The following is a 25,259-nucleotide window of genomic DNA, read 5'->3' as shown; positions in this document are numbered from 1 at the left end:
CTCATGAGAATGCTCTTTGGCAAGAATTTTGGGATGAATTCCTTTGTTTTGCAATATTTGTGTTTTTAAGTAGAATTTTCTCAGCATTTGGTCTCTCTCGTGCCTGTCAGCAGTGTAGGGGCTCTCCTTGCAAGTCTGAGTGACATTTACAGCCAGTGTTTGTTTTAGTGTTGCACCTAGAAACCCGGCTGATAAACCTAGCCCAGGGGAACCGTGTGTTTCCTTCCTCTCTTATTCCACCGAGAGTAACATTCATGGCATGCAGGCTTGGACTGGCAGAGGATGATTATGATGGCATCTTCATAAATTAATTTAACTATGGCTTAGTCCATGCAGGTCAGGACTAATGGTGGGAAGACTTGATAAAAGGAGACCTCTTGTCCTCTTCTAGTGCTGTGGCTGTCTGTCTCCTGGATAACTCTTTTTTTTTTTTTTTTTTTCTCAGCTACCTGTCAGAGATAAGTGAGTTTGCGTGCCTGTTTCACACTTTTTCATCTCTAGGTAATTTGGAATCGTTCTGTTTGGGAAGTGTTATGTTGCGAATGGTTAAAAAAGGAGTATTCAGATCACTTTGAACTTGCTAAAATGGTGTGGTTTAATTCAGTGATGCTGATATCTGGGCTGTATTTTGTTAATTCCTAGCTGCTGTGCTTCTCCGTATTGTATCTGAGACATAAAAACGCCATTTACTGACGGCCCTAGTGCTGCACCCTCCCCACTCACACAAAGGTTCTCATTTCCAGAGGATGGTTGCCCTGAATCACAGAACCATCTAGGTTGGGAAAGACCTTGAAGATCACCTAGTCCAACCATTCAGTGTGCATGTGCAGACTCTAATACTGCTAATGCAAGCTTTGAAGGGACCTTCTGTAAGAAAGCAGGCTTGGAAATAGGGTCTCACTCCACAGATGTTGTGTCATTTGGGACTTAATGCATCCTGGGAGAAACGTCATCTCTCAGAAGGACATCGGTGCATCCAAGAGTCCCCTTCTGCTGCCTGTAGCGTTGTTCTCCTGGAAAAATGGGGATCCTTGACCAGGGCTTAAAACACAGTTGCTGAACACTGAAAAAACCCACAACATTTAACTTACCTTTGAGGAGGAATTAATTAAAATATTAGTGGATCTCTCTAAGGCTGAGCATTTTGTCTTCAGTGCAGGGCAGCCAGATCCAGCAGACTGTGGAGTTAATGAGTCGTGCACCCGCTGCTAAGCGCTTGCAGTTCTTTGAGATTTGCTGAGTATTTTATCCCAAAGTACGTGCCGTTAAAGACTTAATTCTTAGGTATCGTATTTCATGGGACTTACAGTAACCGCTAGGAAATGAAACTCTCTGTGATGGCAGTGTGAATTTACTTGGTTTAGTAATTAAGCACCTCCAGTGCTATCCCAGTCCTCTGGTGACTTCCCAGAGCAGGCAGTGGCTTCTTCCAGAAAAGCAGGGGTATAAAAGACAGGGAATAAAACTTTTTTTAGTCATCGTTACAGGCTATGGCAAATAGAGGGAAGAATATCTGTGTGGAGGAGGCCAGTGGAAGGGGGATAGCCACGCTGTAAGGTTTTCTCCTTGTCAGACATCCCAGTGCGCATATGAGAAGCGCTGGTTAAAAACCCACTAACTGAAATACGGGGTTTCATCTTCCTTTTTTAATCACTCTGAAGATGTGAATTGCACAGGCAAAAGCAAGCTTCTTGCCTGCCAACTGACTTGAAGAGTTTCTAATGTTGATTTGCTGCATTTGTTCTTTTTCATGAATGAGAAGAGGAAATCTAATGAAAAGTGTTACCAGCTTGTCAAGTTATTAGTGTCTATTTTAATACTATCATTATCATTTCTGTACTAATTAATATAACATAAGTAACATGATTACAGCTTTTTTGTCTTGTTTTTCAGTGAGAAGCTGGATGGAGAAGCTGAAAGATAAGGTAGGAGGCTCAGTGTTTCAATGACTTTAAAAGCAAAAATATTTTTACTTGCAGAAATAAATAAACTCTTGTCAGCGCAGTTCTTTATCTCTATAAAGACAATTAAGAAAGTGTTTAACATTTTCCCTTGGAGGCAAATTAACCAGATGCTGCTGTTGTACATCCCTGATGGGTAGTAACTAAAGGCAGAAGGAGGGACAGGGGTATTTGATAGACTTTTCTGCACTAGAGAATGACCTTGTCTTCAGACTACCCGAATTACTTTTTTTATTGCCTTCTAACTTACTTCCACCCCTTTTCTCCAAGTCCTAAGCTTGCTTCTGGATCTAAATAAAGAGGATCTGGTGATCCTCTCTGGTGAGAGGCTGCATGCTGTACCACCACCTCTGGATGAGACTTTTCCTGCCTCCATGTGCAAGAAGATCTTCAAATTCCTGGGAGGAAAAAGAGCAAACACAGGAAAGCTGAAAAGATAACAGACCCTGATCTTTTCTCCCTGGCATTACAGGGTGGTGGTACATGGAATCAAGAGTTGTGCCAGCCACAAGCAGTGATGGCTTTTTAGGCTTTGCTGCCCTGGAGCAAATATTAACATTTTGAAATGGTTATGAAGCCTTCCAAATGTTGTGTTGCTACAGCAAAGCTATGAAGCTAGAAACGAGGTGGCAGTAGTGTTTTAAGACAAGAACATTTTGTGTTTCAACAGGGCCTGGAAATTCTTGAATAAGATCAGAGTCGATAGACAAAAAAAAAAAACACCTCAGGGAATAATTCACTAGGAAGCTCCAACCCCTGAAAATACATCTCTAAGCTTAAGCAGATTGTGACCCAGTGAGCTCAGCCTTCCCATGTTCTCCCCACCAAATTTCAGCAGGGCCTTACCCTCAAGCCTGAACGGAGAGACGGGGTGTGGGTATCTGTTTTCCAGGAGTGGGGAGTGGAAGGGTTTAAGGAGTGTTCCTGCCCAGCCGTTGTTGAGTTGCTTTTCTGCCTGCAATAGGAAGGAGGCATGCCTAGTATGATCTGTGCTCACAGCAGAGCACCTTGGCCTGGGATTCAGCCAGAGCGAATGCTGAAAGGACAGAGAATGGTTTTCCCAACAAAGGTAAAAAGCAGACACCAAGACTGGTTGAGTGCCTGGAGTGAATGTAGCATGCATGGGTCACCTGCTCATGCCCTTCCTGCCCCAGTCAGCACAACACAAGCTCGGGGGCATCAGGTATCTTCCCACTGAAGCCGTAGCTTTCACTTCTTTCCTCTTAGGACCTTGTTGGCTACCTCTGTCCCTCCCCATTGCAGGGAGGGGGTGCACATTCCACTCTCCAGCAGAGTTGCTCTGTAGAGTCTGAACCTCTTGCAAGGTAGACGTTGGACTGCATGGCAGTGCCCAGCACAAGCGTTGGTGTAACTGAGGATCTGCCACTGTCCACTTAAAAGAGAGACTTGGCCCTAAGCCATCTCCCTCCTTTGGGGAATGGCAGATGTGTGGAGGCAGATCTTTCACCTTGCTCACATTTTCCCTTAGAAAAGCCCAACAAAAAACACTTCCCCACCCAAATGCTGGTGTAGCAAATCACTTGCAAATAAACCTGCTCACCCCATTTTCTCCTCTTCCTTGTTGAGTTTTTCAGCACCAGTCATTTGTGCCCCTCTCATTTGCTGTTGGCAGAGCCCTGTCCTCTCTATTTTACAATCCCTCCATCCAGAAGAGGATTCTGACACATGACGGCCGTGTCCCTGAGAGATGTGTCCTCCTGTGTCCATCAGGGCTGCCCTGCTGGGAGAGGGAAGGGTGTGGGGAGCGTGGGACCAGGAGCACGGGTCTGTGACGGATTTGTTGGTCTCCTGCAAACGCTGTTCAGATTTTGCATTTGGTATGCCAAATAATGGACATGAGGTTCCTCTGAAGTCCTCTGTTGCTGTTATCTCAAAGTCCAGCAGAGCCAGGAAGGTTGTGGTCATGGATTGGGTACATTAAAAGCATCCCCAGGATCTGTAAGAAGCTGTATCATTCCCATGGGCAGGGGTCAAAAATGTGGCTTCAGAGCTGCCTGGGAAATGGAGTTTTCTGTCAAGCAAGTGGAGAAGCCCTCACAAGTTCTGGTGAAGGGTCTGGAGCACATGTCATATGAGGAGCAGCTGAGGGAACTGGGGGGGTTCAGTCTGGAGAAGAGGAGGCTGAGGGGAGACCTCCTGGCCCTCTACAGCTCCCTGACAGGAGGGGGCAGAGATCTGGGGATGAGTCTCTTTAACCAAGTAATAAGCGATAGGACAAGAGGGAATGGCCTCAAGCTGCCCAGGGCAGGGTCAGGCTGGCTCTGAGGAAGGATTTCTGTGCAGAAGGGGCTGTTGGGCGTTGGAATGGGCTGCCCAGGGCAGGGGGGGAGTCCCCATCCCTGGAGGGGTTGAAGAGTCGGGTTGGCCCAGCGCTGAGGGATCTGGTGGAGTGCTGGGTTAATGGTTGGACTGGAGGAGATTCAAGGTCTTTTCCAACCGAGATGATTCTGTGATTCTGTGAGTTGGGCTGCATGAGACAGAAGGGCTGGGAGAACAGGTCCTGGATCTGCTTCACATTGCAGGCTTTTGGGGTAGAAATCGTTCTTCTGGCTGTTGGGGGAAGCGTATAAAAAGGCATGAGATGGCCAGGCATGATAAAGGCTTGTGGACAGGGTAGGGAGTTCATCTTATTAAAACTAGTGATTTCTGATATGGAAGCTCAACTGGGCAGCAGCTAAAAAGCCATTTCCAGACTCCTCTCACCGCCTGCGCCAGCAGCAAAGTTCCAGAAATAGAAAAACCCATGCTGCACTAATTAGGTCACCCTGTTAAGGCACTTTAATTGCCTTGCAGAGAGACAGTCTTTTAGGTATGTTGTCACCAACCTCATTTTTCAGGAACGGGTGCAGGCACGCAGCCCCCTCCAAGCACATGTGCTGAGTGGGGCTGGGCGTTCTGGGAGGGCGTTCAGGGAACCTGCACAGTGCAGCTGAACATCCCTCCGGCCTTGGGACCCAGGCACAAAGATATTACTATTTAAAGCACTGAGCAGGATCTGGAGGGGTTTAGGAGAGCAAACCAGTCCTTGTTAGCATTGTATCTGCCCTAGATGAAAGCAGTTATTTTCATTGTTCAGGTAAGTGTACAAAGCCAGGGCAGTGTGTGCTGAATAGCTTTTTTTCTCCCCCCGCCAGTGGATTATGGAAGAAAAGCAATTACAGTGTAAGCATGTGTTGTTAAGCTGTGATGCAGTTTGGGAATTGCAGATGAAGATGAGTAGTTGTAAGCAATGGACTGAGGCTTGCTGAGAGCTGTCTCATAGTCCTCTGAATTGTGCCTGTGTCCCTTGGCAGGTGTGGGGTCTGTTTTGGGGGGTGTAGATGGCAAAGGGTAAAGCTGTAGTGCCACAGCAGAGGACTCTTGCTGCAACGTGAACAAAGTCACTGCTGATGAGGGAGGGAGCCAGGATGTACCTGCCTCCCTTACTCCATGAAGCCCCCCAGCCTGAATTAGGTGAGGATGCTGAAGCAATACGGCACTTTAAAACTTGGGTTATTTTTCATTTAAAATAATAAAATATAAAATACCAAGTACTTGGGAATATTTTCCAAAGGATTTTATATGTTTAAATGTGTCATTTTAAATTAGTCGTGCTACCTATATCTTTTTGTAATGGCCAATGAAAACATATGGATTGCAGCAACTGAATTAGAGCTGTTTTACATTTGCTGTGCTTCCCTTAAGGTCAGCTAAAGGTGTGTGTGCTTGCCCTCTACATCATCATCCTGCTCACGCAGGTGGCCCCTGCCCATGCAAAGTAAAAGCATTTGGTTCAAAGATTTTGAGTATGAAGCCAAGGAGGCTGCACTGGGCAGGGAGAGGGCAAACTGATGCTTCTTCCTGCACAAAGTGAGCACAGCAGAGCCTGGCTTTGCGCTTCAGCTCCTTCAGAGACCCAGCTGTGGGTGCTGGGAGCAACATCTGCCAGCCCCATGCTGAGATTAGTGTCCAGGGACACTTGCCTTCCCATGCCACCATGTCGGTGGGACGCATGGGAGCTGTGTAATACTCTTTACTGGAGGTATATTTAGCAGTTTGGCCATGGTGAGACACTGGCCAGGAGGGTGTTGGGTCCCTTTCCCATCCACCTCCCACAGCAGAGGTCAGTGTCCCTGCTTCATGGCGCAGCCTTTCCCTGAGAACAGCTCCTTGCCCGTTCTGCCCGCTCCCCTGGTGCCTTGCCATCTCACCCTGTGGCTCTTACACACCGGCTCTTCTGCCTGCAGCATCCTCTCTGCCTGCTCCTGCTGCCCGAGGGCTGGGATGCGGAGGGCTGAGGGCAGTGGGGTGCTGACGCACTGGTCGCTGCCATGCTGCTACTCCGGATTTATGCCAAGAAGTGTAACAGCAGCTCTCAGCTCTCCGGATTGAGCTCTGTTGAACATGGCCAGGGCTTGATTTATGCTGGGGAGCATAAATACCTGGGCTTGATTTATGCTGGGGAGCTTGGAGCAGCTCAGCCTGCTTTACTCAGCATGGAGTGGAGCTGTTTTGGTGGTCACACAGGCCTTTGTTGTGGCTCGAGATTGCCTGCCCTTGGTGGTCGAGGTTTTCCTTCACACGTGCACCCATATTAACAGACACTTCACCCCAGCACTTGCAGCTCTGCACCGGAATTGTTTCCTGAAGGCAGGTAAGCGCTGCAGTGTCTCAGCTATCACAAGGAAGTGTCTGTTAGCAAAAGGATGGTGAGTGAGCCGTGGTGGTTACCAGCTCGGTCCTGGAGTGGGGCTGGTTGGAGGCTTGTTTAGGAATCTGGAAGCAGGGCTCATCCTGTGCAGGCGTGGGATAGGGACTCAAATACAATAAACTTTGACTAAAGCAGCATAGGGATATATCACAGTCCTAGACTGGTGAAAAATTACTCTGAAAAGATGGTCTTGTGAACGCTGTGCTGCTTCTCTCTTTTCCACATAGGCAGGATACATGTCGGGGATGCTGGTTCCTGTAGGAGTTGGAATAGCCGGAGCCCTCTTTATCCTAGGAGCGCTCTACAGCATTAAGATTATGAATCGCCGAAGGAGAAATGGCTCAAAGAGACATAAAAGAAAGGTATGACAACTGCAGAGGAAAACCCCAGACCCACCCACTCTCCCGTTAACCAATTTGGCTGTAAAGCGAGTGCAGCCTGGTTATGGGTATGGTTTGGCTGGGTTGAAGTGTCCGGGACCTCTTGGTTAGATTATGGGGGGATCCAGATGCTCTTTGTTTCCTTTATGCATGTGGAGCTCTTCCATGTTTCTTTTCTTCCCCTAGCAGAGGGAATTTAACAGCATGCAAGACCGAGTCATGCTCTTAGCTGACAGCTCTGAAGATGAATTTTGAATCGAACTGCAGTGCCCTTGTGACAGCCTGTGACTTTTAAAAAGAGGGAGGGGGGAGAAAAAGAACAAGCAACTTTCTGCTGCATCGCTGCTCTCCGCCGCCCCGAGCCACCGAGCAGTGGTCGGTACCACCCCGGCGAAACGGCATGCTATGCTCTACATGTACCACGCAGTGATGTTTGTTTTGATACAGTAGTGAGATTTCACATTCGCACCCGGCGCCTCATTCAGATCCACAGCGCGTCTTGTTACAGCTGGAGCTGATCCATATGGATGATTATTTTCCAATTACCCTGGTGTACTGTTTTGGTCCTGGCTGGCAGTAATCTAATCATAACAATAGCTCTCACCTAACCCAGGAATGGAAATCTTTACTGTGAATGACTTCTGTCCAATTAATTTTAAATGTTACATTACCTGAGCTAGAGTTCATTAGTGCTAAGATTAGCTGCTCTGCTTAATTAATGAGTTATACACTTGAACTGTATCCCTCGCCACCTGAGAAGTGCCCACATACAGTGTTGTTGGTACAGTTTGAAGCACATTTCTGCACTCGGTTCCCTGACTCTGACCCCTTCTTTCTTCAGCTCTGCTCCACGCTTCTTGGAGACACAAAGGAACGGCCTCAACACTTGATTCAGAACAAAACCCTGTCCATTTTCAAGCAGCACTGTCTGTTACAGCACAATAAATACCAGCGCTCACCTACTGACGGATAGTTTTGCATGGATCTCTTAGCTTTTGTTCAGTGTGCAAGTAGGTAAGAGAAGAGGCAGATCAGGGGGTTCTTCAGCTTCTGACTCCTGTTTGAAGGTCATTAGTTATTAGTTCATCTCTCTCACAAGGCTGCATTCACATAGAGATGAAAGCAGAGAATCTGTCTCCTTTACCCACTGGAAATTTCATTTTCAGGCCTTGAAAGCTGCATGAACAGCAGCACCTTTGGGGGATCTGGATGGGTCTTGTCCCCAGACCACCGAATGCAGGAAGGCACCAGAGGTTGTGGAGTGGGTAACTGTCGGTGTTGAGGGATTTGTGGCTAATAGTTGGAAAACAGCAGCAGCCACAGCTGGAGAGATGTCTGCTGTGGGGGGGTGAAATGGTCCTACTGGGAACCCTTGGCTGTGGGGGAAAAGGTGAAGCTGTAGGACAGACGGCTGCAGAGGGCTGTGGAGGTGAAACCCCACGGGTGGGACGGGGTGCTAGCACCGGGTTGCGTAGGGAGACAGCCAGTGTCTGGGATGTTACGGGAACCAAGCAGGGAAAAACTAATGTTGCTTTGCACAGAAATGCTGTCAAAATGGCTAGAAAAAGGGCTGCATTGCTTTATCTCTGCTTTGGGTTGTGGAATGACTTCAATCTGACATTGATCCAAAACATCCATGTTTCTGAGGTGGGAATCACTGTTCTGTGGGGAATCATCCCTCATACAAGGAACAGCGACTGTTGCCAGAGGAGGCCTGATTAGACAAACAAGGACAGACTGTCCATCTAGTGAGATTAAATCCCACTGAGCCTTCAAAGAAGTGGAAGTGGGGAGAGTTTGAGGAGGGGTGGATGCAGGATTTCATTGCTTGTAAAAGAAAAGGCCTGTCGGATTGTGAAGGGTAGATGTTGATGATGGTAAGCAAATGTCTTGTGGGCATGTGAGTGGGTTTGCAAGGTAGAGAGGACATTTGGAAGACCCTGCTGAAGCTCAGCTCTCTCTTGAGAGGGTCAGGGCCTCCTCTGGACAATAAGTCATGAGACGTGATGTTCTTCCACATACAAGCAGTGCTCTTCAGAGCACAAGTACTTCCCTGTAGGCCTTACCTACATATCTACTGAGTCACCTGGATAAGGACAGGGAGGACAACCCGGTTTAAAGATGCTGCTGCTATTGCTAGTCTTCCAGTCAAAGGGCTGTGTGTGATCCCTCACACGTTCACCCCACTGTGCGTGGGAAGCAGGTTGGGGGAGGCACAGTAAAACCTGGTCCCTCAACATGTTGGGGAGCCTTCATACCCTGATCCTTCTAGGACAGGCTTTCCCAGCCAGGGCTCTGCAGGGCTTGCGTCTCTCCCTTCTCATCCCTGAAACTTTGACCAGGAGAATTTTACCTTGCTAAAAGCAGCCCCACGTCTTTAACAGGCACTGACTGGGAGCCCACTGTTAAGTCCAGGTGTCCCTACACAAAATTAAAGCTTTTTTCTTCCATAGTAAGTGATCAGTCCAAGCTAAGAAGTTTTCCTTCCAGACTGATGGCTCCCTGTTTCCTTCTCATTCCTGAGTCTCTTGGAGCTTGGAGGTGGCTGAGTGTTGGTGACTATTCTGCAGTTTTGGGACTCAGGAAATGTTGTCTCTTGGGCTCTTTGCTGATTTGTTCCTGGCAAGGTGTGATGGGGGTTGCAAGGTGGAATGACTTCTCCATTCCAGTTTGCTGGAGATCATCTCCAGGAAGGCTTGTCTTTTAGGTACAGCACCAGGCAGGCTAAGACTACACAAGATGTTCTTGAAATGCTTTGCCCTGGTCCAGCCAGGGATGCATGGGGAATAAGCAGTGGCAAAAGACATTGGCCTCTCTGCGAGAGTCTGTCGTGGGAGCAGAAAGGATGGTAGGTGGGCTGGCTGAGTCCTTTGCATGCAGCTGTAGCCTAAAAGAGAGACCAGAAATCACAGTGGAAAAGAGGAGCTGCCAGGAATGCTGCAGAACAGAGCAGATGTACCAGCAAGATCCAAGCAGCTGGAGATCAGCGGGGTTTTGTGCAATAACAGACTGTGGAGGACGGTCTCCTCTTGCTTCCCAGTTAATGGTACTGTGCCTGCGCAGTGTGTGGTAACGGCACAAGTTGTGTTAAGTTACAGATAAAACGCAGAACTCCTGGGCCAGTCAGGAGGAGGCAGGACGGCTGAGTGAGGCTGCTGGTCTCACTCAGTACCCCAGCTCTGGAAGCTCAGTATGAGCTTTATGGATGGATTGTCAGTTTGATGGATTGGGAAGGCTGGTGTGGAGGTGTGGTGGCCTTTTGTGGTGCTAATAAATCCTCAGTTTGGGAAACACTGACTTTCTATAGTGGCAATCAGTTTCACTGTCTCCCTTCTTCTCCCTCCCCAACATAATGAACTTAAGGAATTAAAGGCAATGCTGCCGGTCAGAATAACGAAGGTGGTGTTTTAGTGCATTGTCTGGTTGCCCTGGTGTCCTCAAGAGCTTGGCTTGACTTGGTGAGGATATGGAGTGGGTGGCTGGGATGCTGGAAATCAGTGGTGCCTCAAGTGGGGACAAAAAATGGTTGCAAATACCAGAGTGGTTCTATGGCAAATATGGTGGGACAAACTGGGCAAGCAGGAGAGTTGTAGCCATAAGGGAGGTCCAGCTGAATACACAGTTCAGTGTTGGCTCTCTGGTCTGTGTTGGAGCCAGCCTTGTGGGATGGAAGAGCTGCCCAAAGATTTTTTTTTGTTTTTGTGGTCCAGCTTCACTCCCAGGCCTGCCTCTGGCTCTGAACATCACCATCCTGTGTTTGGAAGCTGCTGGCTGGCAGAAGACTACTGTTGGCCAACTTTCGCAGCCACTTGGCGGTGCAGAGAAATCCCAACCGATGTCTATTTTGAAGTGGAGGTGTTTGTTGAATGGTTGGTTTTGGCTAGGCACCTGCCCCAGAGCCGGGAGGCTCCCCATGTCCTCCCTCAGCTTAGTTCTTCGTGGTGTAAAGGCAAGAGGGACAGTCAGAACCAGCCTTGGGTCCCAGCGGAGCTTGTAGGAGCCTTTGGAGCACAGACAGGGTTTTCTGCAGTACCCTTGATGTCAGTGGAATTTCTGCAGGTCCTTAAAGCACAAGCGTCATTCAGCTCCTTCCCTTCTCATCCAAGGCTGGTATAGTAGACTTTGGATTGGGCTCTTAAAAATATTGTCTATTCAACTTCTGGAGTTTGATTCCTTTGCTTGAAATTATCAGCTGGCAGGCAGGATCAGAGGAGAGTTAGAGGTGGAGGGTGAAGCCTCCAGTCCCTTAATGCTCTACTGACTTAATCTATACCTCTGCGTTGCCAAACAAGCAGATGCTTTTGAAAGAGACAGGACAAGAAAAACAGCCAAGACAGACCCTCCTCATCCTCCTTGCTGGGTGAACCGCAAGCCCCTGGATGTAGAGGTTGGTCACGACACTGTTAACACAACCCTAGCCCCATGCAAAGGCACGGCTGCAACAACAGTGACTTTGCTGCAGCAATAAAAACCTCTCAGCTGGGCACAAGACAAGTCACTTGCTTCAGTTTTGGGTTTTCCTGATAGCACAAGCCAGAATTTATTGTAGACGTCACACAACTGCTTTGGCATCTACAGCCCCATTTCCGAGAGGAGGAACCAGCCTGCCTGATGTGCAGCTCTGGCCCTGATGAAATGCACCTGCACTATACAGCTGCTGATTTTTTAAGGTGTCTCCTATGCCAGATGTTCACCCTAGGTGAGGTTTCTCTGGACTGCACTGCTTCCATAGAGTGATACTAGCAGTCCTCGTGCTTTCTTGTGGTTTTCTATTTCAGACAAGAACAACTCCTCATACTGTAACTATGGAATGTAGCACTTTGTTAAATTAAAACGTTGGAAAATAAAAAGCTGTCCATCATATCTGACTTTAAGTGCCTCTTCTCTTTGGTCTGTGGTTCATGACGTCCGTCGTCTCTCAGGTAAAGCTGTGAAGTGGTTACCTGGAAGACTCGAGTTTGCATTTCTTTCTCCATGCTGCATGGCTGGTGCAAGGACTCTGGCTGGGCTTGCCGGGGTGATGCAAGCAGTGGGGAGCCTCAGCCTGGGACTTTCTGGGTAGGATTTACCTAGAGGTAGGTGTCAGCCATAGGCTGTGATGAGTAGCACCCCACATTCCCTCAGCTGGCTTTCTAGTAGCTGTAATGAACCCAAACACTGACATGTTTACACCATTTATTTTTACACATATCCAGGTGTCTTCATGCTTACCAGGATGTTTGTCCTTCCTGGACCTGAGAGCAAAGGTTGGTACACTAATCTTTGAAGACCCCAGTAATGGGGCACCGGTGAGCCTTGAGTCTCACTTGTAGATGCTGCAAATGTGTCATGGAAGAGCAGCCTTGATACCGGTGGATATTACCCCACACATCTTGGCGGACCTGCAATCCAAGCAGAAGATTCAGAAAGACTTGAGAGTGAGTACGAGGTGTGTGAGCCGGGTTTATAATTGCCTTCCTGGGCCTGTTTGCAGATGTCCTTGCAGGCGTCGTGTTCCTGCGTGCAAATACGTGGGCTGGGTACGTGTCCTTCTGCTCTGCTGTGCATAGGTGGAGGTCCTGGCGTGGGGGTGTGAGCCCAGAGGGCACACGGCAGGCCCATGGCAGTGCCTGCCTGCCCCTCGCCAGGCTTCCTCTCATCAGAAGACCCAGCAAGAACTGTTTGTCCAGGTGTGTGTGTTTCCTCTAATGAAAAATGGCTTGTTCCAAACAAGAAATTTCCAGGGAAATAGCCATTTGGGGATTGCATGAACACATTCTTTGCTAATTGGTAGTTGCCAGAAACAATCTGTATATTCATGAAGCTGTTTGCTGCATTGCTGACTTTTTCCAATGGAAAAACAAAACCTGCTGAGAGAAGATAAACAATGACAGTGGGTTTTTTCCACAGGTTTAAGGAAGTGTGATCACGCTGCCTTGCTTGCGAGTCTCTGCCCATCAGCCGGTCCCCTCCTAACGTCCCTGACTCTGCCAGCCAAGACATGGGTTTATGAAAACAGGGAAGAGGAGGGAGATCATTTTAAAACCCCCACAAGAAAAGGATGTGTGAAACCACTCTGAGGCTGCAGAAAACCTGTGTAAGCAAAGGTTATATGTGCCCTGACAGAGGGGATGAGCTGGATACCCCAGACACCCATTGGGGTTGCTGCCCTCTGTGGGTTCCCTGGGGCTGAGCAAAGCAGGAGGTCACTCCGGCACAAGGCTCAGTCTAATTTAATTTCAAGCAGGCGATCAGCCATGAGGCACCATTCCGTGCAGAGCAGCGCTGACAGCCCGGCTTGGGGCTGTTTTCATCAATGTATTTTGGAAGGACAAACCAAAAGGCATTCCCTGATTGCTTTGGTGGTGAAGCCACCCATGAGTGGTCATTGCTGCTGTCCCTGAGTCCACCAGGGTCAGTGCTTGGGTTGAGGGCCTGGGGCCAGACACGAATATCTCCTTTACTTTGGGGCAAGTTTCATCCTTCACCTGTAAGCGCTGTAAGGTCGGACCTTAATGGGCAAATATTTAGTGCACAAGAACGTTGACTCTCGGCTTACTCAAGGCTCGCAGCGATGCCCACAGTGGTTTTCCCCAGCTTTTCCCCAGTGGTGATGTTCTCCCAAGGGCTCAGGAGAAGGACAGCCCCCACCTGCAAGAAAAGGGCTTGGGTCTGAGCCAGCAATGGGAAGTTGGCAGAGTTGATGGTGGCATGTCCCAGTGGAAATGTTCTCACCAGTGAGTCCCTTCTTAATGTTTGGGCACTCTCTGCTCCGCTGTACTGATGACCGAATGAACACACTGCATTATTGGCATGCATATATGCTAAGATGCATGTACACATAGAAGTTTAACCAGTGGGTTATAAATATATATACACAGAACCACATGGTATTTGCAACACAAATTTTCCACCTGCCAGGCACAGTGTTTCTTTTTCTGATTTACTCTTAAGTGTGTTTGACTCCTGCCTTTTCTCAGTCTGATTTTCTGCAGATTTACCCCGTGTCTAACGTAAGGCTTAGTGCCTACAGGAATCTGCTGAGGGAGACCCAAGAGGGTTCCAAAAGAGGAATTGACTGAACTTTGCGATTGGAGGCAAAGCGGAGGTGCTGGTGGGGAAGGGGAGGCTGTGACTGCAGCCCTGGCTCTTGACAGGGCTCTGGGGGCAAAGTCTCCAAAGCAGAATCTAAAGGTAGGGTGGTAAACATGTAAAATATCTTCCTGGATTGGTGGAAGTGGAAAAATATCTTCCTGGAGTGGTGGACTCTCTTTCGGTCCAGGAAAAGGCTTTTTAGTATCCAGACGGTGGGGAAAGTCTCCCCAGGCTCCTTGTAGGAATAGGCTGAGTTACAGTTCTGGTGTCCCCGCATTTACCATCAGTGCAGTAAGAGGAGCACACAAACCCTCTTGGCAGATCAGCCATGACAGCTAAGCCATACCTGCCCGCATCGCTTGTAGGACGCTTTAGCGCTGCCTTCACCTATGGAGCTATGAGGCTTCCCCGCAGCATGGAGCCCGGCTCCTGCCTGGAGGGAGGGGGCCAGCAGCACGGTGTGGGAGGTGGGGGAGTTACGGCTCCTGGGCTGGTTAGTCCTCGGTGGGGACAGCCCTGGGAGAGACAAGGTGTGAGACCAGCTCCACGTCTCAGTAGGAGTTGGGCTGCCCCCTCCCTGGAAGGGTTCAAGGCCAAGTTGGACGGGGCTTTGGGCAACCTGGGCTAGTGGAAGGTGTCCCTGCCCATGGCAGGGGGGGTGGACTAGATGATCTTTAAGGTCCCTTCCAACCCAAACCATTCAGTGACTCTACGATTCTATGAGTTTGTGGACCCAGGTGCTGCCTTCAGCTGACATCTGCAGTTTCATTCCAGGGCTGAAAGGCCACATTCAGCAAAGCCTTGATGTCCAGGCAGAAATATTCATGGTGAGGTCCATACCTTGTGTTGGCAAAGTGCATTTTGGCCACATCCATGCCTTGATGAAATGGTTCTGACACTAAAAGGTTGCCAGAGACCTAAGCAACCACTGGCATTGCCCAGCTGCTGATGCAGCTTCCACACAGGAGTCTGTGGAGGGACGTGGATGGAGTTGAACAGCAGCTTTTGAGTGTCCCTTTTCAAAAATGTCACCAGAAAGATCCTGGGCCTTGCATATTGTACAAGAAAAGTGTTAACCAATGTGTTGGGACCGGCATTCAGGAGTAGAGGGTTACTCACCCTTCCTGGAGGTTTCCAGGGCTCCTGGCAATCTATTTATTTCAGTATGATGGATAATGAAGGCACTGGAGGGAAAGCAAGAAAAGTTTTGCTCCAAATTCAGTGCTTAGGGGCGAAACCTGACTCTTGGGGAAGGATGCCATGTCCAGCCTGGTGTGACAAACTCCATTGCATGAATGTTTCCAGCTCTTGCTTGCAGCATCCTTGTCATGAAGCCCATGGGTTTGGCCAGAAATAAACCTCCAGCGGTGAGTGCATCACCCAGACAAGCAGGAGTTTGCTCAAGCAAGATGAATTTTTTCAAATCTTACATACAAAATGACCCTAAGGCTAAACTGCAGTCACTGAGACTCTTCACTAATGAATTCATTTCATCTGTAGCAGAGGAAATGGAACTGGGCGATGAGAAAAAGCCTGTTAACAGAGGTTCATTGCACTTCAGTTTTAATTTTTTTTTTCTTTAATGGAGAACAAAATAGTAATGTGATAAAAAAGAGAAAATTCCTGCAAAAATGTGTCCTTATTCATATAAAAGAATATTCAGAAATAAATCAAGACTTTTGCAGTACAATTAAAACCCCTGCATTACGCAAGCAAAGTCTAGATAATAAAATAATTTGCCAGCATCAGGCTGTAATTTGACCTGGGATTTTGCAGTCAAATATTTAAATCACTTGGTTTAATCATACTTTATATCAGGAAGCTGAAAATACTTACTATAAATAATTGACTAGTTATTTTTTCATTTTTAGATGGTTTCCCAAGGTTCATTCTTGTTGGTCAATATGCTCTTTAAAATTTACTGATTTTCCTCTGAAAATTGTCTGCCCATGGAGTTGTGTTTTTCTCTTGCCATAAGTTACTCTGCACTTATGTGCACTTATTTAAGCAATTTCAGGTCTTCTGATATATTTTTTTTCCCAGATAATTTACATTTTGAAATTTAATATTAAAAAATAGCAAATAGCATCCTTCCGTTTCACTGGCTGATTGGTTTTGCATTACACTCCGGTCTGGCTAAATCTCCCGTGGATACAGACTGAAATTCAACTGAAATACGCAGAAATTGGATTTTTGTTGCGAGAGTAGAAGCGGGGCCGCTGCGGGTGGGAGCTGCTCTGCTGTGCAAACGTTTGGGAGCGGTTTGTGGTGACATACCCTTGCCCACGGGCACAAGGGATGAGGGGTTTCCTGGTGGGGTTGTGGTTTGTGAGACTAAATAACACCCCAGCAACCTCGATCTCTGCATCCCAGGGGAGATCAGAGCTGCCACGGCTTCAGCACAGTTGGGCATGGGGAGCTAACTAGAGAGAAGATCGATATTATATTCAAGGCACAACTGTGGCCAAGGAGACCTACATAAAAAAATACTCTGATCTTGGGTTTAAAATGAAAAGGAGGGAGGTAGTAAAACGCATCATTGAATCAGGGCTGGAATGAGAAAAAGTTGTGCTGTGCGTTAGTGCTGAGTACGCGACAGTTATTTATGGCAGGAGGGTGACAGGTCTCCAGCTCCTCTGAACCGTGCCTGTAGATGGATTGCTTCAAAAACAGTGGTGGGGGTTTGTCGGGGTGTTTTGTTCCTGCTATAAGTGATGGAAAGGGTTTCCAAAACTACTGTCACTTACAGGATCTGGCCATTAGGCAGGAGGTCTCTGCCATGGGGCTGGAGGAGGGGGATGCTGCACACCCCTTCCTCAGAGACCTGCCCCCAGCTGTGGGGGTTCCTCCGTGCCAGCTCTGCCTCCGCTCACCACCCCAGGGCCGAGGTTAGCAGTTGGGTCTGCTCACCTCGATCTCATGGTCTTCACTGCTGCTTCGGTGGCCATTTGTGTCTATGTGGAAGACAAAACTCTTCGGAAGAGACAAGAGAAGCTTTGCTGATGGATTTCTCCTCTAATATCTGATGCTGCCGAGTATCGTGGTCTGATTGGGAAGCACCTGTCCCGTCATGTGCAACAGATCACACAAAGCAGCCTGTGCTGGGAAATACTGTGGTATTTAGTACCAGGCTCAGCAAACATTAAGTAGGTGCCCATGGGATCTTGTCCCACCAGAGCGCTGGATCCATGCACCCATGAGCACAGGGAGATGAAGCCTCCGGCTGGTTGCAGTGCCCGTCACTCACCAAATGCCCTGCTCAGTTTTATCAGCTCTGTGTCAGTGCAGGACAAAAGCACTTTTTAACCTGTAGTGCCAAAAGTAATTGTTTTTAACGTCAAACTTAATCCAGAGGATGACATTTAATCTCCTCCAGAGGGGGTAATATACTTAGGTGCTAAATGAGTTCCTGGACATGGCTCCAGGGTGCTGTAAGTGAGAAAAAATTACAGGGATGACACATCCATATGTTTTCATGTCAGACATTTCTGTACGTTGATGAAAGAGCTCTGCTCTCCACATAACGCTGGGGTGATGCACTGACTACCTGATCTTGGCACAGGGACCTTTGGGCTGAGCTCATGGGGCAGAGCAGACAGCTGGATCCATCCATGGCGATGCCCTGGGAGGGGTCATCGCATGAGTGTCACCTTCACCATCCCTGTAAGCTTCATAAAATTGGCAGTGAAGCATCAGTGAGGTCTTCAAGTGTGGGGCCTGGCAGTGGCCCTGATGCTGCATGGGTGGAGGCTGGCTCATGGGTGGAGACCACATCTTCTCAGCAGCACAGAGGTTGCTGTGCTTTTAACTTCTGCAGATGGTTTGACAAAAAAATAACTCTGGAATGTGCAGGGGTGATTTTGCATGTCTAGCTCTAAGTCAAAGGTGACTTTTATAATTTATAATTAAATTTGTCTTAAAAAAAAAAAAAAAAAAAAAGCCAACAGAGATAACCTAAGTTCATCCTTATTTCCAGCAAAGCAGGGGAGAGGGCAGTGAATTGTTAAAGGCTCAATAGCAGTGGATGAGCCGGTGAGCACGTGCTAAAGGCATTCCTCTAAAATTGAGACTGAAGAATGTGGTGTAATAGCATTAAAAACAAAAGGCTAATAAAGGGATTTGGCTGCGTGCAAGCTGTACAGCATCTATTAAAAATGAGTATTTAATTGTATATTTGTTTTACAGTCAGCCTACTGGGCTTAAAAATACATGCTATTGCCCTGAAACATTTAGAGAATCACACTTGGACGTAGAAAGGAGAGGAGACTGTGGAAGCATTAAGACAGAAGATACATGGGGTTTTTTGCATGACAGAGTACAGATTTGAGGAGACAGGAAACAAGACAAACATTTTATTATTTAACATTTACCTTATAACAAAGCAAAGTGCTCTGAGTCACGCTGCGGCTTGCGGGGCTGGAGAACCTCCACAGGCACGCGATGGCTCGGGCCACTTAAAGCACAGGGTGAAATATGATTATGTGCCACGGTCCAGAGAGAGCTTTAAGCATGTGTGGTTTGGGATATTCTTATGGGTCAATCATTATTAGGGCCTGAGAGTCTGCACTCTTCTAGATATCCAAGTCTGACAGAAATCTGGAGCAAAAAGAGTGAATTGCTTGTGAGCTCCACCGCCATAGCAAACCCCGAGCCCTTATGCTGGTGCTCACAGAGCTGCACATGGGAAAAAACACAGTTTTGGAATTTTCTACAGGAGAGGGATCTCAGCTGATACTATGGACATAAAATGCTAGCGCTGTCTTATGGGCTGAATGTTGGATCTGAAGAACCGTGAAGGCTCCTGCTTGCCTGACCGTTCTTGAGGTGACACACCTATGGCCACTGCTTGTAAGGCAAACTTGAAGCAATATACGTAATCTTGGATCTAGTCAACAGTAAAAAAAGTATATACATAATCAAGAATTGGTAGAGTGGAGAAGGGAAGTTGTGCAGTAGACAGCCTAGATTTTGCAAGTGAACTTAAGCACTGGAAATGCTGCCAATTCCACTGATTAAGTCTGCATCCAGCAAAAAGCATCATAATGGAGCTAGCTGGGCCTGCAGCATTTTAGGCAGTGATGGAAACATTTGCATGACCATGTAACTACAAGGGGCACTACAAGGGCAGAGTCCTTGAAGCCCAACACAATGAAGCTGACTGCTATTGCGTGACCACCTACGCGTGTGGTGGAGCTAACACTTGGCTTGGGCCAAGCCAGCTGGTGCCCAAATTCATTGTATGTTGATTTAATAGATGGGGAGGACACGTCCTTGATAGTACAAGTGCCTGACAGTGATTTGCTTCATGGCTGAGCATCCTGGCAGGTCTTGCGCTGCATGGGAGGAGGGAAACCCATTTCAGGATGGAGAGTTGGCAAAGGGATGTCTCTGCTTCTCGGAGAGCAGCAGAGTGTGACAGACGGAGCCCTGGCTGGGATGCCAGAGGCTGAAGCTGACATACCACAAGGTTGCTGGGTGATCCACTAGAAAATTCCTTTCATCAGCCTTGGTTTCCCCTTTTTAAGAGGGCAAATGGCTCCGCTGAAATGCACATGGCCATCTGCCGATGACAGTCGCTGTTGCAGGGGCAGGTGTTTTTCCTAAGTGAAAGTGCAGTCTTGACAGACAAAAAAGTTTTTCTCTGCTGTCTGATTCTTCCTCTCTGATATACTGAAGTGTCCAATGAACGAACTGAGCACAGATTAATTTTTTTTTTCCCCCTAAAGCTAATAACCAGCTCATCGCAGAGAGTGAGGTGCAGAAAGCAGCACCTTCCATCCCACACCTTCTGTACTGTGCTTCCTCTGGAAGGAGCTAAAGAAATAGATGAGACCTGGGCATTGTAGAACCCATCATAATTTCTCCAAGTCCCTTTGCCCATCTGGCCCCGCTCTGTGGATCATTTAGCATGAAGAAAACAATTTTTTGCCTTTGATACTGAAAGCAGCGAAGAGGGTAATTGGAGCCTGGAAGGCACGGTAGCTATTGAGCAATCTCAGCCTTCACAGACCTCTGATGTACTGTAAAACTGAAAGGGGAGTTACAACTACTACCCATTGCCCTGAATGATGATTTATCTTGTAGCCACATGAAAGCAAAATCTCTCTGATCTGTTTTTTTCCCCCTCCTGTACCTGATCAGGATGTGTCATATTTCAGATTAAAGGGACTTCTCAAATGCTGAAAGGAAAACCTGTGCGTGACATTGGATTATCCTGCCCTTTAAAATAGTATCCTCGATGAGAAGGGGGTTGTTGCGGTGCTGGTGTCCTGAGAAATTGGATGCTGAAGTGGAAACTTGGAATATCTTATAAAGGACCACAAAGCAAATAGTTTAGTCGATCTTTTTAAAGCTCCTTTTGAGGAGGGATGATGATTCAGTAGCTGAGGAGTGACCTGGGATGCAGGACATGAGGCTTCAGTTCTTCATGTTGCTGCAGGTGCAGCAGAAAAATGAGAGGTTCAATAAAGAACAAATTCAGTAGCCTGGGAGGTGGCTCGGGTTGCAGTAAAGCCCTGGGAGGCACCACCCAGGGAGGGTGCTGCATGCATGACAGCTCGATGATCAAAGGCACCTACCCAAGAAATGGCACCGTGCAGGCAGTGTGAGCGAGCGGGAAGCTGCTGTCAGGGTGCTTCTGCTGAAAGGGCTTCCCAGGGTTTCAGTGGGAGCTGCCCGGTGGCGTATTGCATTTGGGATGCTGGAGTGTGGGAGCCGTCACAGAGCCCTTCACCATCCCCTCCAGGTCCATACAGCCCGAGGTGTGCCCTGGTGAAGGACGGGCACTTCATGGTGAGATCTGGGGAGACCTGGTGGACAAAATGAGCCAAATGAGGAGCTTCTGCCTTAGTCTGGGATCAGGTTTTCTTTTGGCACAGATGCCTCCTCAGAGAGCTGGCTCCTGAACTGCTGCTTGGGAGCAGGCAGCAGTCTCTGCTGCATGTCATCTCAGAGCCATAATAGCATGAATTCTCTGGAAATAGCCAAGCCATTCTACACTTGACATTCTCCCTTCTTTGCATAAAATATAATAGCACATCACAGGCATAGGCTGCATGAGAAATCCTCCTGGCAAGCAGCGGTTCCACTGATGGGAAGGATTGTGCTTTTGATGTCTCTTTGTCTGATGCTCCGCTCCTCTCTATTAACAGACGCTTTTCAAGAGAAAAAGAGAGGCTGTATATAACCCAAACTCCCACAGCTTCAAGGCAAGCTAGGCCCCTTTCTTTGCTCAGCAGCACTGTGGTGGACGGACCCTGGCTGGATGCCAGGTGCCCACCAAAGCCGCTCTATCACTCCTCCTCCTCAGCAGGACAGGAGAGAGAAAAGATAATGAAAGGGTCGTGGGTTGAGATAAGGACAGGGAGAGATCACTCAGCAATTACTGTCATGGGGAAAACAGACTCGACTTGTGGAAATTAGTTTAATTTATTACCAATCAAATCAGAGAAGGATAATGAGAAATAAACACAGATCTTAAAACACCTCCCCCCCACCCCTCCCTTCTTCCCAGGCCCAACTTCACTCCCGATTTCTCTGTCTCCTCCCCTGAGCGGTGCAGGGGGACGGGCAATGGGGCTGTGGTCAGTTCATCCCGTTGTCTCTGCTGCTCCTTCCTCCTCAGGGGGAGGACTCCTCACACCCCTCCCCTGCCCCAGCGTGGGTCCCCTGTGGGGTCACAAGTCCTGCCAGCAAACCTGCCCCAGCGTGGGCTCCTCTCTCCATGGGGCCGCAGCTCCTGCCAGGAGCCTGCTCCAGCGTGGGCTTCCCAGGGGGTCACATCCCCCTGCTCTGGCGTGGGGTCCCCCCGGGCTGCAGGTGGAATCTGCTCCCCCGTGGGCTCCCTGGGTGCAGGCACAGCTGCCTCCCCATGGGCTGCCCCAGGGCTGCAGGGGAACCTCTGCGCCGGGCCTGGAGCATCTCCTGCCCTCCTCCTGCACGGCCCTGGGTGTCTGCAGAGCTGCTGCTCTCACATATTCTCACTCCTCTCTCCAGCTGCTGTTGCTGTTGTGCAGCGACTTTTTCTCTTCTTAAATACGTTATCCCAGAGGCGCCACCACCATCACTGATGGGCTCAGCCTTGGCCAGCGGTGGGTCCATCTTGGAGCCACCTGGCTTTGGCTCCATCAGACATGGGGGAACCTTCTAGCAGCTTCTCACAGAAGCCACCCCTGTAACCCCCCTGCCACCAAAACCTTGCCAGGCAAACCCAATACAAGTGCATTGGAAGCGCAAGTCACTTGAAACTTGCCTAGTCTCAAGTACAGAGCAGGGAGAGCAGATCTGCCTCTCACTTCTCCACCTGGGTCATTGGGCATCCCCCATTCTGCTGCAGATGCAGCCGACCTGGGATCCACTGCAATGTCGAGGCAGTGGGAAGGTTGTGGCCACAGGTACTTCATGGGTTCCCTTCATGAAACGGCTTTGGGTGGTGACATGTTATTATCCAGGGCACATTGCAGAGGAGCAGAAACTGCAGCGATCTTGGCTGAATGCGGGTGAAAGCCATATAGATACGTGCAGGAGAGCTGAGCACTCACACGACCAATGTGATCGAGCAATGCCTGTTTATTACAACTAATTCAGCCCTTTTATAACGTTCTCCCGCACACGTGAGTAACATGCACTACAAGTCCTCAAGACTGGACAGTTAACTTAGCCCGCGCTTTAAACCTTCTTATGATTGAATAAAAGGTGCCACATCAGCCGTGCCAGGCTTCCTGCCGTGTGTAACTGCCTCTTCTGTCCCAACCCCTTCCGGGGGTTGTTTGTCTCGTCGAGTTTCTCCCCCCTCATTCAGGGTCACATCCTTATCGCATTCTTGCTCGGCTCTTATCAGTCTTGTTCTCACACAGGATTGCTCACATGTCCATTCTCTTGCAGAAAGCCCCCTAGAATCCCAACATATACAGGGGTAAATTGGTGGCTATATCCACCAGACTCAGTGAATAAATTGAGCCTCAGCTGGCTCAGCTCCACCATTCAGCTGCAGCCCATCAGATGCCACCCATTTTGCTGGTAACCAGCATCCAACTGGGAGACACCCCTGAAATTGAGTCCTTTGTCCAGCAAGTGTGGGAGCTGGTCAGTCAATTGATTTCCGTCTTCCTTCAAGAGCCTTTTTGGGCCAAAAACTACTGAGGGACAAGCTACCCAGGCCAGCACCTGCTGCAGTTATTGGCCTTCCACCAAAGGAGGATGGGGGCCATAGTCACGCTGACATAATCAAGTGATGATCATAACTAGAAAGAGATGGTCTCTGTTGAGACATGCTGAGATGATCTGGTGGGATGTAAGGAAGGGGAAAGCTGACAGGAAAAAAGTAAGGGGATTGGCCCGTTCTGGGGTTTCTGTGCTGTCACAGGATAGCTTCAGATGTGGACCTGGAGACTTTTGGTGCTATCAAGTGGTGGATCCTGGCTGTTCATGTTTCAGGGTGCAGAAAACACCCTGGTTCTGAACATAGATCAGAAAACGCTGCTAAGGAGCTGAGGGTAGGTTGTCTCAATCAGAAATGCTCTGTTGCTCTCCCAGAGAGGCTCTCATCTGGGATGGGGACACTGCAGCAGGATGTCACCAAACGATGTTGTGGCTCTGGGCAACCACAGACCCTGTTCACACTGTCCTCACAGCACATCTGGCCATTTGTGGTGGCTCTTGATGGGGCTGGAGCCTGAATCATTATTTAATGGTTTATTTAAAAGAACAGATTCCTTTAAAAAAAAAAAAAAAAGGCTGCAAGTGCAATAATCTGCTTGATACAGACAAAAAGAGGCATAAAGAACATGATGTCCCCTAAAGAACATGATGTCCACCAGTAGCTTTAGCATCTATAGATCAAATGCTGCTGTGACCTGCTCTGCTCTGACGACTGAACATTTCACTGAGAGCACACTTATTAATTGAAAAAAAATAAATGGTTGTGCCTTCTCTGAAGGCAACTAGATTTTTGCCTTGGTTTTGACAGATGTAAGATGTTCTCTGCCAGTAACTTCTTGCAGGAAGTGTGTAACCCTTGAGGTGCCTGTGGGTGGCAGGGATGATGCACTGGGCAGAACTGGCTGCAGCACTAAGCTGAGCCTGAGACAGGGCTGTATGTTGCCTGCAGTCTGGGTGGGATGAAGGATAATTTGCACATTAGCTGTTTTTTTCCATGGTCCATGAATATGATGCCATTTATTCAGCAGTCCTGGACTTGACTCCATAATTTGCAAGTGCTGGGCTGTCATTGGTGTTCCCTCTGATTCCTGGCCTCACAGGTTCAGCAGGGGGAGATGCTGATGACAACCCAGCCAGAAGCAGACGTGGATTTCCCCTGGTACCCTGCGTCTACCCATTGCCACTTCCCAAGAGAGCACTCACAGCAGTGTCAGTGCACAGCCTTTTCACATACCCTCAGGTGGTTTCATCTGACTCCGAAAAGTCAAGTGAAGACCAGCTGATAGCTGCTTTGGTACCTTCCAACACACACACCCTCCCAGCTGCATCTGGGACCCAATCCCAGAGGCCTCCTCCCCTAGAGAAAAACCCAAAGTTCACCACAACTAAGACTTCCTGATACCTTCACACCTTATTAATCAGCACAACTTCATCAGCTGTGATGCAGCTGACCCAATTCACACTAGCAAAGATTCAGGTGGGCATTATCATCCCAACTGACTTATGGGCAGATTGTTCTGACTTCAATGCCAGCAAGCCCACTACCTTCTGAGTCATCTATTTGCTTTCAGCTTGGCTATTAGTGCAGGAATGGGGTAACTGGGGCTGGTTAGAGGGGTACGGATTGGCCTGTATACTGCCACAGGTCTCTTGCCACTGATGGGTTCATGGATGATGAAAGCTTCCATGAAAAAGAGTCTCAGCAGTGCTTGATTAAGAGAGAGGATGCTTGAAGAAGTGCGTGACTTCCCAGCTAACACAGCCAGTGCGTGTTCTTCCATGAAGAGGAGTTATAGCTGAACTCTAAGTTTCCAGACAAAATAGAGGGGTTTTTTTATTAAGTCTCGTTTGTAAGACTGTGGTAAGCTCTTCACAAACCAATTTATTTATCTCAACTCTGTCAAAGAATAAGCTCAGCTCTGTTTCATCTTGGTTACATAGCAGGGCTAGAATTGAAGGGGAAAAAAACCTTTT

At 48.4% G+C, this 25,259-nt stretch overlaps 1 protein-coding gene across 4 annotated transcripts in view; it reads left to right on the top strand.

Annotated features, from left to right (window-relative positions):
• The window catches only part of ARMH4 (armadillo-like helical domain containing 4), a 61,675-nt gene extending 53,172 nt beyond the window's left edge, over positions 1-8,503 (top strand). For 2 of the 4 annotated variants that reach the window (XM_026849734.1, XM_026849731.1), the window contains 4 exons: positions 1,894-1,925; positions 2,926-3,030; positions 6,900-7,034; positions 7,239-8,503. In XM_026849734.1, coding sequence (XP_026705535.1) covers positions 1,894-1,925; positions 2,926-3,030; positions 6,900-7,034; positions 7,239-7,307 — 341 coding nt within the window. In that variant the 3' untranslated portion in view covers positions 7,308-8,503. The remainder of the gene's footprint in view (positions 1-1,893; positions 1,926-2,925; positions 3,031-6,899; positions 7,035-7,238) is intronic. The other 2 variants (XM_026849732.1, XM_026849733.1) reach the window with 2 other exon arrangements.
• The last annotated feature ends 16,756 nt before the right edge of the window (positions 8,504-25,259 follow it).

Source organism: Athene cunicularia, assembly GCF_003259725.1.
Source record: "Athene cunicularia isolate RWA chromosome 5 unlocalized genomic scaffold, athCun1 chr5_part1, whole genome shotgun sequence".
NCBI classification, from domain to species: Eukaryota; Metazoa; Chordata; class Aves; order Strigiformes; family Strigidae; genus Athene; species Athene cunicularia.
Note: the sequence above shows the minus strand (reverse complement) of the source record. Positions and strands in the feature narration are given on the sequence as shown.